Genomic DNA, 10,669 nt, shown 5'->3' on the forward strand with positions numbered 1-10,669 from the left:
TTCTGTGGGACCAAGTCTAGCTCTGAAAACAACCATCTCCCCTTTTACAGAAGAAGGCTCAGGAGATGAAACAACTGCAATGTTTCCAGACAGATCAGCAGTAACAAAACCCCACTACCTGTCCGGCACAACTCACACAGGGGAATCCTTCACAGATAGAAGTATCATCACAGAAATGCCAACTGCAGAAATTGATGTAACAGAGAAGATAGAAGCAACTGCAGGTGTCATCTACAGTACAACTCCATACACAGACACGGAAGGGTCAGGAGAAGACATTACCATGACAGCTACAAAAGAATCTCTTGAGCAAAGCACAGTGTCCCCTGACAAAACAGAAATGAAAGAGGCTGTAACAACATTGGATGTCTCAAGTGCAGAATTATCCACAAGGACCACACCATTCACTAATGAAACTGCTGTCACAAAAGCATCTCTGTCTATTAGAACACCTCAGTCAATATCCTCAGAGTTAGGCAGTGGTGACATCACAGAAGAGCCAAAAGTAGAAAGTGACTTCACAGTAGCTGAGAGCTCTGGTGACCACACCATTGATTTTACTTCAGAATCTCCTGTAACTGAAGCTCCTCTTGTGTCAAGTGCAGTTAAAACAGACAGAACAATTACCCCATCATCACTTGGACTGATTACCAGTTTCACAAGTCTGGAATCAACTATGGAACCTGACACAACTCAATATAAAGAAACGGTCAGCACTGTGCATCCTTCTGTGGGACCAAGTCTAGCTTTGAAAACGACCATCTCCCCTTTTACAGAAGAAGGCTCAGGAGATGAAACAACTGGAATGTTTACAGACAGATCAGCAGTAACAAAACTCCACGACTTGTCCGGCGCAACTCACACAATTGAGACGTCCACAGATAAAAGTGTCATCACAGAAAAGACAACTGCAGCAATAGATGTAACAGAAGGCTCAGGAGATGAAACAACTGGAATGTTTACAGACAGATCAGCAGTAACAAAACTCCACGAACTGTCTGGCACAACTCACACAGGGGAATCCTCCACAGATAGAAGTATCATCACCGAAATGCCAACTGCAGAAAGTGATGTAACAGAGAAGATAGAAGCAACTGCAGGTATCATCTACAGTAAAACTCCATACACAGACACGGAAGGGTCAGGAGAAGACATTACCATGACAGCTGCAAAAGAATCTCTTGAGCAAAGCACAGTGTCCCCTGACAAAACAGAAATGAAAGAGGCTGTAACAACATTGGATGTCTCAAGTGCAGAATTATCCACAAGGACCACACCATTTACTAGTGAAACTGCTGTCACAAAAGGATCTCTGTCTATTAGCACACCTCAGTCAATATCCTCAGAGTTAGGCAGTGGTGACATCACAGAAGAGCCAAAAGTAGAAAGTGACTTTACAGTAGCTGAGAGCTCTGGTGACCACACCATTGATTTTACTTCAGAATCTGCTGTAACGGAAGCTCCTCTGGTGTCAAGTGCAGTTAAAACAGACGGAACAATGACCCCATCATCACTTGGACTGATTACCAGTTTCACAAGTCTTGAATCAACTATGAAACCTGACACAACTCAATATAAAGAAACAGTCAGCACTGTGCATCCTTCTGTGGGACCAAGTCTAGCTCTGAAAACAACCATCTCCCCTTTTACAGAAGAAGGCTCAGGAGATGAAACAACTGGAATGTTTCCAGACAGATCAGCAGTAACAAAACCCCACGCCCTGTCAGGCGCAACCCACACTGTAGTGACCCCCACAGTTAGTGGTGTCAGCCCAGAAAAGACAACTGCAGCAGGAGATATAACAGAAGGCTCAGGAGATGAAACAACTGGAATGTTTACAGACAGAGCAGCAGTAACAACCCCGCAGGACCTTTCCGCAACAACAATAGAATCATATGAAAACATTACAGTGACAACTAATGAGACAGAAATAACAGAAAGTGAAAAGACATATGATGTTTCAAGTGAAGATTACTCCACACACATCACCCCATTTACAGAAGACCTTTCTGGGACAGAATCACCCCTCTCTCTAACGACAGCTAAGCTAGACTCTTCATCTGAGTCAACCAGTGGTGACATCCTGAAAACAATCACAGAAGATAGAAGCCCAGGCGCTGAAAAACTTGAGGTTACTTCAGAATCTACTGTAACTACAGGTCCTCTTCTGTCAAGCACATTACAAGCAATTGGGACAATGATTACATCATCCTCTGGTTTCATTATCAGCTACTTCACACAGAAATTATCAAATGAAACAGACATGATTCAATTAAAAGAAACAGCCAGCAGTTTGCAGCCCTCTATTGGACCAAGTCTAGCTCAGAAAACTCAAACCTCCCCCTTTACAGAAGAAGGCTCAGGAGATGAAACAACTGGAATGTTTACAGACAGATCAGCAGTAACAAAACCCCACGACCTGTCCGGCACAACTCACACAGGGGAATCCTCCACAGATAGAAGTATCATCACAGAAATGCCAACTGCAGAAAGTGATGTAACAGAGAAGATAGAAGCAACTGCAGGTGTCATCTACAGTACAACTCCATACACAGACACGGAAGGGTCAGGAGAAGACATTACCATGACAGCTACAAAAGAATCTCTTGAGGAAATTACAGTGTCACCTGACAAAACAGAAATGAAAGAGGCTGTAACAACATTGGATGTCTCTAGTGCAGATTTATCCACACGAGCCACACCATTCACTAATGACACTGCCGTCACAAAAGCATCTCTATCTATTAGCACACCTCAGTCAATAGAATTTTCTTCTGAGGTGGGCAGTGGTGACATCACAGAAGAGCCAAAAGTAGAAAGTGCCTTTACAGTAGCTGAGAGCTCTGGTGACCACACCATTGATTTTACTTCAGAATCTGCTGTAACGGAAGCTCCTCTGGTGTCAAGTGCAGTTAAAACAGATGGAACAATGACCCCATCATCACTTGGAATGATTACCAGTTTCACAAGTCTTGAATCAACTGTGGAACCTGACACAACTCAATATAAAGAAACGGTCAGCACTGTGCATCCTTCTGTGGGACCAAGTCTAGCTTTGAAAACGACCATCTCCCCTTTTACAGAAGAAGGCTCAGGAGATGAAACAACTGGAATGTTTACAGACAGATCAGCAGTAACAAAACCCCATGACCTGTCTGGCGCAACTCACACAATTGAGACGTCCACAGATAAAAGTGTCATCACAGAAAAGATAACTGCAGCAATAGATGTAACAGAAGGCTCAGGAGATGAAACAACTGCAATGTTTCCAGACAGATCAGCAGTAACAAAACCCCACGACCTGTCCGGCACAACTCACACAGGGGAATCCTCCACAGATAGAAGTATCATCACAGAAATGCCAACTGCAGAAAGTGATGTATCAGAGAAGATAGAAGCAACTGCAGGTGTCATCTACAGTACAACTCCATACACAGACACGGATGGGTCAGGAGAAGACATCACCATGACAGCTACAAAAGAATCTCTTGAGGAAATTACAGTGTCACCTGACATAACAGAAATGAAAGAGGCTGTAACAACTTTGGATGACTCTAGTGCAGAATTATCCACACGAGCCACACCATTCACTAATGACACTGCCGTCACAAAAGCATCTCTATCTATTAGCACACCTCAGTCAATAGAATTTTCTTCTGAGGTGGGCAGTGGTGACATCACAGAAGAGCCAAAAGTAGAAAGTGACTTTACAGTAGCTGAGAGCTCTGGTGACCACACCATTGATTTTACTTCAGAATCTCCTGTAACTGAAGCTCCTCTGGTGTCAAGTGCAGTTAAAACAGACAGAACAATGACCCCATCATCACTTGGAATGATTACCAGTTTCACAAGTCTGGAATCAACTATGGAACCTGACACAACTCAATATAAAGAAACGGTCAGCACTGTGCATCCTTCTGTGGGACCAAGTCTAGCTCTGAAAACAACCATCTCCCCTTTTACAGAAGAAGGCTCAGGAGATGAAACAACTGCAATGTTTCCAGACAGATCAGCAGTAACAAAACCCCACGACCTGTCCGGCACAACTCACACAGGGGAATCCTCCACAGATAGAAGTATCATCACAGAAATGCCAACTGCAGAAAGTGATGTAACAGAGAAGATAGAAGCAACTGCAGGTGTCATCTACAGTACAACTCCATACACAGACACGGAAGGGTCAGGAGAAGACATTACCATGACAGCTACAAAAGAATCTCTTGAGCAAAGCACAGTGTCCCCTGACAAAACAGAAATGAAAGAGGCTGTAACAACATTGGATGTCTCAAGTGCAGAATTATCCACAAGGACCACACCATTCACTAATGAAACTGCTTTCACAAAAGCATCTCTGTCTATTAGCACACCTCAGTCAATATCCTCAGAGTTAGGCAGTGGTGACATCACAGAAGAGCCAAAAGTAGAAAGTGATTTTACAGTAGCTGAGACCTCTGGTGACCACACCATTGATTTTACTTCAGAATCTGCTGTAACGGAAGCTCCTCTGGTGTCAAGTGCAGTTAAAACAGATGGAACAATGACCCCATCATCACTTGGAATGATTACCAGTTTCACAAGTCTTGAATCAACTGTGGAACCTGACACAACTCAATATAAAGAAACGGTCAGCACTGTGCATCCTTCTGTGGGACCAAGTCTAGCTTTGAAAACGACCATCTCCCCTTTTACAGAAGAAGGCTCAGGAGATGAAACAACTGGAATGTTTCCAGACAGATCAGCAGTAACAAAACCCCATGACCTGTCTGGCGCAACTCACACAATTGAGACGTCCACAGATAAAAGTGTCATCACAGAAAAGATAACTGCAGCAATAGATGTAACAGAAGGCTCAGGAGATGAAACAACTGGAATGTTTACAGACAGATCAGCAGTAACAAAACCCCACGACCTGTCCGGCACAACTCACATAGGGGAATCCTCCACAGATAGAAGTATCATCACAGAAATGCCAACTGCAGAAAGTGATGTAACAGAGAAGATAGAAGCAACTGCAGGTGTCATCTACAGTACAACTCCATACACAGACACGGAAGGGTCAGGAGAAGACATTACCATGACAGCTACAAAAGAATCTCTTGAGGAAATTACAGTGTCACCGGACAAAACAGAAATGAAAGAGGCTGTAACAACATTGGATGTCTCAAGTGCAGAATTATCCACAAGGACCACACCATTCACTAATGAAACTGCTGTCACAAAAGCATCTCTGTCTATTAGCACACCTCAGTCAATATCCTCAGAGTTAGGCAGTGGTGACATCACAGAAGAGCCAAAAGTAGAAAGTGACTTTACAGTAGCTGAGAGCTCTGGTGACCACACCATTGATTTTACTTCAGAATCTCCTGTAACTGAAGCTCCTCTTGTGTCAAGTGCAGTTAAAACAGACAGAACAATGACCCCATCATCACTTGGACTGATTACCAGTTTCACAAGTCTTGAATCAACTATGGAACCTGACACAACTCAATATAAAGAAACGGTCAGCACTGTGCATCCTTCTGTGGGACCAAGTCTAGCTCTGAAAACAACCATCTCCCCTTTTACAGAAGAAGGCTCAGGAGATGAAACAACTGCAATGTTTCCAGACAGATCAGCAGTAACAAAACCCCACGACCTGTCCGGCACAACTCACACAGGGGAATCCTCCACAGATAGAAGTATCATCACAGAAATGCCAACTGCAGAAAGTGATGTATCAGAGAAGATAGAAGCAACTGCAGGTGTCATCTACAGTACAACTCCATACACAGACACGGAAGGGTCAGGAGAAGACATTACCATGACAGCTACAAAAGAATCTCTTGAGGAAATTACAGTGTCACCTGACAAAACAGAAATGAAAGAGGCTGTAACAACATTGGATGTCTCTAGTGCAGAATTATCCACACGAGCCACACCATTCACTAATGACACTGCCGTCACAAAAGCATCTCTATCTATTAGCACACCTCAGTCAATAGAATTTTCTTCTGAGGTGGGCAGTGGTGACATCACAGAAGAGCCAAAAGTAGAAAGTGACTTTACAGTAGCTGAGAGCTCTGGTGACCACACCATTGATTTTACTTCAGAATCTCCTGTAACTGAAGCTCCTCTGGTGTCAAGTGCAGTTAAAACAGACAGAACAATGACCCCATCATCACTTGGAATGATTACCAGTTTCACAAGTCTGGAATCAACTATGGAACCTGACACAACTCAATATAAAGAAACGGTCAGCACTGTGCATCCTTCTGTGGGACCAAGTCTTGCTCTGAAAACAACCATCTCCCCTTTTACAGAAGAAGGCTCAGGAGATGAAACAACTGCAATGTTTCCAGACAGATCAGCAGTAACAAAACCCCACGACCTGTCCGGCACAACTCACACAGGGGAATCCTCCACAGATAGAAGTATCATCACAGAAATGCCAACTGCAGAAAGTGATGTAACAGAGAAGATAGAAGCAACTGCAGGTGTCATCTACAGTACAACTCCATACGCAGACACGGAAGGGTCAGGAGAAGACATTACCATGACAGCTACAAAAGAATCTCTTGAGCAAAGCACAGTGTCCCCTGACAAAACAGAAATGAAAGAGGCTGTAACAACATTGGATGTCTCAAGTGCAGAATTATCCACAAGGACCACACCATTCACTAATGAAACTGCTTTCACAAAAGCATCTCTGTCTATTAGCACACCTAGGTCAATATCCTCAGAGTTAGGCAGTGGTGACATCACAGAAGAGCCAAAAGTAGAAAGTGATTTTACAGTAGCTGAGACCTCTGGTGACCACACCATTGATTTTACTTCAGAATCTGCTGTAACGGAAGCTCCTCTGGTGTCAAGTGCAGTTAAAACAGATGGAACAATGACCCCATCATCACTTGGAATGATTACCAGTTTCACAAGTCTTGAATCAACTGTGGAACCTGACACAACTCAATATAAAGAAACGGTCAGCACTGTGCATCCTTCTGTGGGACCAAGTCTAGCTTTGAAAACGACCATCTCCCCTTTTACAGAAGAAGGCTCAGGAGATGAAACAACTGGAATGTTTACAGACAGATCAGCAGTAACAAAACCCCATGACCTGTCTGGCGCAACTCACACAATTGAGACGTCCACAGATAAAAGTGTCATCACAGAAAAGATAACTGCAGCAATAGATGTAACAGAAGGCTCAGGAGATGAAACAACTGGAATGTTTACAGACAGATCAGCAGTAACAAAACCCCACGACCTGTCCGGCACAACTCACATAGGGGAATCCTCCACAGATAGAAGTATCTTCACAGAAATGCCAACTGCAGAAAGTGATGTAACAGAGAAGATAGAAGCAACTGCAGGTGTCATCTACAGTACAACTCCATACACAGACACGGAAGGGTCAGGAGAAGACATTACCATGACAGCTACAAAAGAATCTCTTGAGGAAATTACAGTGTCACCTGACAAAACAGAAATGAAAGAGGCTGTAACAACATTGGATGTCTCTAGTGCAGAATTATCCACACGAGCCACACCATTCACTAATGACACTGCCGTCACAAAAGCATCTCTATCTATTAGCACACCTCAGTCAATAGAATTTTCTTCTGAGGTGGGCAGTGGTGACATCACAGAAGAGCCAAAAGTAGAAAGTGACTTTACAGTAGCTGAGACCTCTGGTGACCACACCATTGATTTTACTTCAGAATCTGCTGTAACGGAAGCTCCTCTGGTGTCAAGTGCAGTTAAAACAGATGGAACAATGACCCCATCATCACTTGGAATGATTACCAGTTTCACAAGTCTTGAATCAACTGTGGAACCTGACACAACTCAATATAAAGAAACGGTCAGCACTGTGCATCCTTCTGTGGGACCAAGTCTAGCTTTGAAAACGACCATCTCCCCTTTTACAGAAGAAGGCTCAGGAGATGAAACAACTGGAATGTTTACAGACAGATCAGCAGTAACAAAACCCCATGACCTGTCTGGCGCAACTCACACAATTGAGACGTCCACAGATAAAAGTGTCATCACAGAAAAGATAACTGCAGCAATAGATGTAACAGAAGGCTCAGGAGATGAAACAACTGGAATGTTTACAGACAGATCAGCAGTAACAAAACCCCACGACCTGTCCGGCACAACTCACATAGGGGAATCCTCCACAGATAGAAGTATCTTCACAGAAATGCCAACTGCAGAAAGTGATGTAACAGAGAAGATAGAAGCAACTGCAGGTGTCATCTACAGTACAACTCCATACACAGACACGGAAGGGTCAGGAGAAGACATTACCATGACAGCTACAAAAGAATCTCTTGAGGAAATTACAGTGTCACCTGACAAAACAGAAATGAAAGAGGCTGTAACAACATTGGATGTCTCTAGTGCAGAATTATCCACACGAGCCACACCATTCACTAATGACACTGCCGTCACAAAAGCATCTCTATCTATTAGCACACCTCAGTCAATAGAATTTTCTTCTGAGGTGGGCAGTGGTGACATCACAGAAGAGCCAAAAGTAGAAAGTGACTTTACAGTAGCTGAGAGCTCTGGTGACCACACCATTGATTTTACTTCAGAATCTGCTGTAACGGAAGCTCCTCTGGTGTCAAGTGCAGTTAAAACAGATGGAACAATGACCCCATCATCACTTGGAATGATTACCAGTTTCACAAGTCTTGAATCAACTGTGGAACCTGACACAACTCAATATAAAGAAACGGTCAGCACTGTGCATCCTTCTGTGGGACCAAGTCTAGCTTTGAAAATGACCATCTCCCCTTTTACAGAAGAAGGCTCAGGAGATGAAACAACTGGAATGTTTACAGACAGATCAGCAGTAACAAAACCCCACGACCTGTCCGGCACAACTCACACAGGGGAATCCTCCACAGATAGAAGTATCATCACAGAAATGCCAACTGCAGAAAGTGATGTAACAGAGAAGATAGAAGCAACTGCAGGTGTCATCTACAGTACAACTCCATACACAGACACGGAAGGGTCAGGAGAAGACATTACCATGACAGCTACAAAAGAATCTCTTGTGGAAATTACAGTGTCACTGGACAAAACAGAAATGAAAGAGGCTGTAACAACATTGGATGTCTCAAGTGCAGAATTATCCACAAGGACCACACCATTCACTAATGAAACTGCTGTCACAAAAGCATCTCTGTCTATTAGCACACCTCAGTCAATATCCTCAGAGTTAGGCAGTGGTGACATCACAGAAGAGCCAAAAGTAGAAAGTGACTTTACAGTAGCTGAGAGCTCTGGTGACCACACCATTGATTTTACTTCAGAATCTCTTGTAACTGAAGCTCCTCTTGTGTCAAGTGCAGTTAAAACAGACAGAACAATGACCCCATCACCACTTGGAATGATTACCAGTTTCACAAGTCTTGAATCAACTGTGGAACCTGACACAACTCAATATAAAGAAACGGTCAGCACTGTGCATCCTTCTGTGGGACCAAGTCTAGCTTTGAAAACGACCATCTCCCCTTTTACAGAAGAAGGCTCAGGAGATGAAACAACTGGAATGTTTACAGACAGATCAGCAGTAACAAAACCCCATGACCTGTCTGGCGCAACTCACACAATTGAGACGTCCACAGATAAAAGTGTCATCACAGAAAAGATAACTGCAGCAATAGATGTAACAGAAGGCTCAGGAGATGAAACAACTGGAATGTTTACAGACAGATCAGCAGTAACAAAACCCCACGACCTGTCCGGCACAACTCACACAGGGGAATCCTCCACAGATAGAAGTATCATCACAGAAATGCCAACTGCAGAAAGTGATGTAACAGAGAAGATAGAAGCAACTGCAGGTGTCATCTACAGTACAACTCCATACACAGACACGGAAGGGTCAGGAGAAGACATTACCATGACAGCTACAAAAGAATCTCTTGAGCAAAGCACAGTGTCCCCTGACAAAACAGAAATGAAAGAGGCTGTAACAACATTGGATGTCTCAAGTGCAGAATTATCCACAAGGACCACACCATTCACTAATGAAACTTCTTTCACAAAAACATCTCTGTCTATTAGCACACCTCAGTCAGTATCCTCAGAGTTAGGCAGTGGTGACATCACAGAAGAGCCAAAAGTAGAAAGTGACTTTACAGTAGCTGAGAGCTCTGGTGACCACACCATTGATTTTACTTCAGAATCTGCTGTAACGGAAGCTCCTCTGGTGTCAAGTGCAGTTAATACAGATGGAACAATGACCCCGTCATCACTTGGAATGATTACCAGTTTCACAAGTCTTGAATCAACTGTGGAACCTGACACAACTCAATATAAAGAAACGGTCAGCACTGTGCATCCTTCTGTGGGACCAAGTCTAGCTTTGAAAACGACCATCTCCCCTTTTACAGAAGAAGGCTCAGGAGATGAAACAACTGGAATGTTTACAGACAGATCAGCAGTAACAAAACCCCATGACCTGTCTGGCGCAACTCACACAATTGAGACGTCCACAGATAAAAGTGTCATCACAGAAAAGATAACTGCAGCAATAGATGTAACAGAAGGCTCAGGAGATGAAACAACTGGAATGTTTACAGACAGATCAGCAGTAACAAAACCCCACGACCTGTCCGGCACAACTCACACAGGGGAATCCTCCACAGATAGAAGTATCATCACAGAAATG

General features: G+C 43.5%; 1 protein-coding gene across 1 annotated transcript; it reads left to right on the forward strand.

The window, feature by feature from the left end:
• The first annotated feature begins 203 nt into the window (after positions 1-203).
• LOC118237147 lies at positions 204-2,885 on the forward strand. The gene is made up of 3 exons (XM_035435610.1): positions 204-932; positions 2,358-2,668; positions 2,874-2,885. The coding sequence occupies exons 1-3, from the start codon at positions 284-286 to the stop codon at positions 2,883-2,885; spliced, it is 972 nt and encodes a 323-aa protein (XP_035291501.1). The 5' UTR covers positions 204-283.
• Positions 2,886-10,669: the final 7,784 nt, after the last annotated feature.

The sequence above is a fragment of the Anguilla anguilla genome, chromosome 10, assembly GCF_013347855.1.
Source record: "Anguilla anguilla isolate fAngAng1 chromosome 10, fAngAng1.pri, whole genome shotgun sequence".
Lineage (NCBI taxonomy): Eukaryota > Metazoa > Chordata > Actinopteri > Anguilliformes > Anguillidae > Anguilla > Anguilla anguilla.

What these genes read in the sequence shown, in the direction of transcription:
- LOC118237147 (XM_035435610.1), top strand. Translation starts at nt 284, where the DNA reads ATGACAGCTACAAAAGAATCTCTTGAGCAAAGCACAGTGTCCCCTGAC. An exon ending in AGCAATAGATGTAACAGAAG is followed by an intron (nt 933 to 2,357) that starts GCTCAGGAGATG and finishes TTACAGAAGAAG; the next exon opens with GCTCAGGAGATGAAACAACT.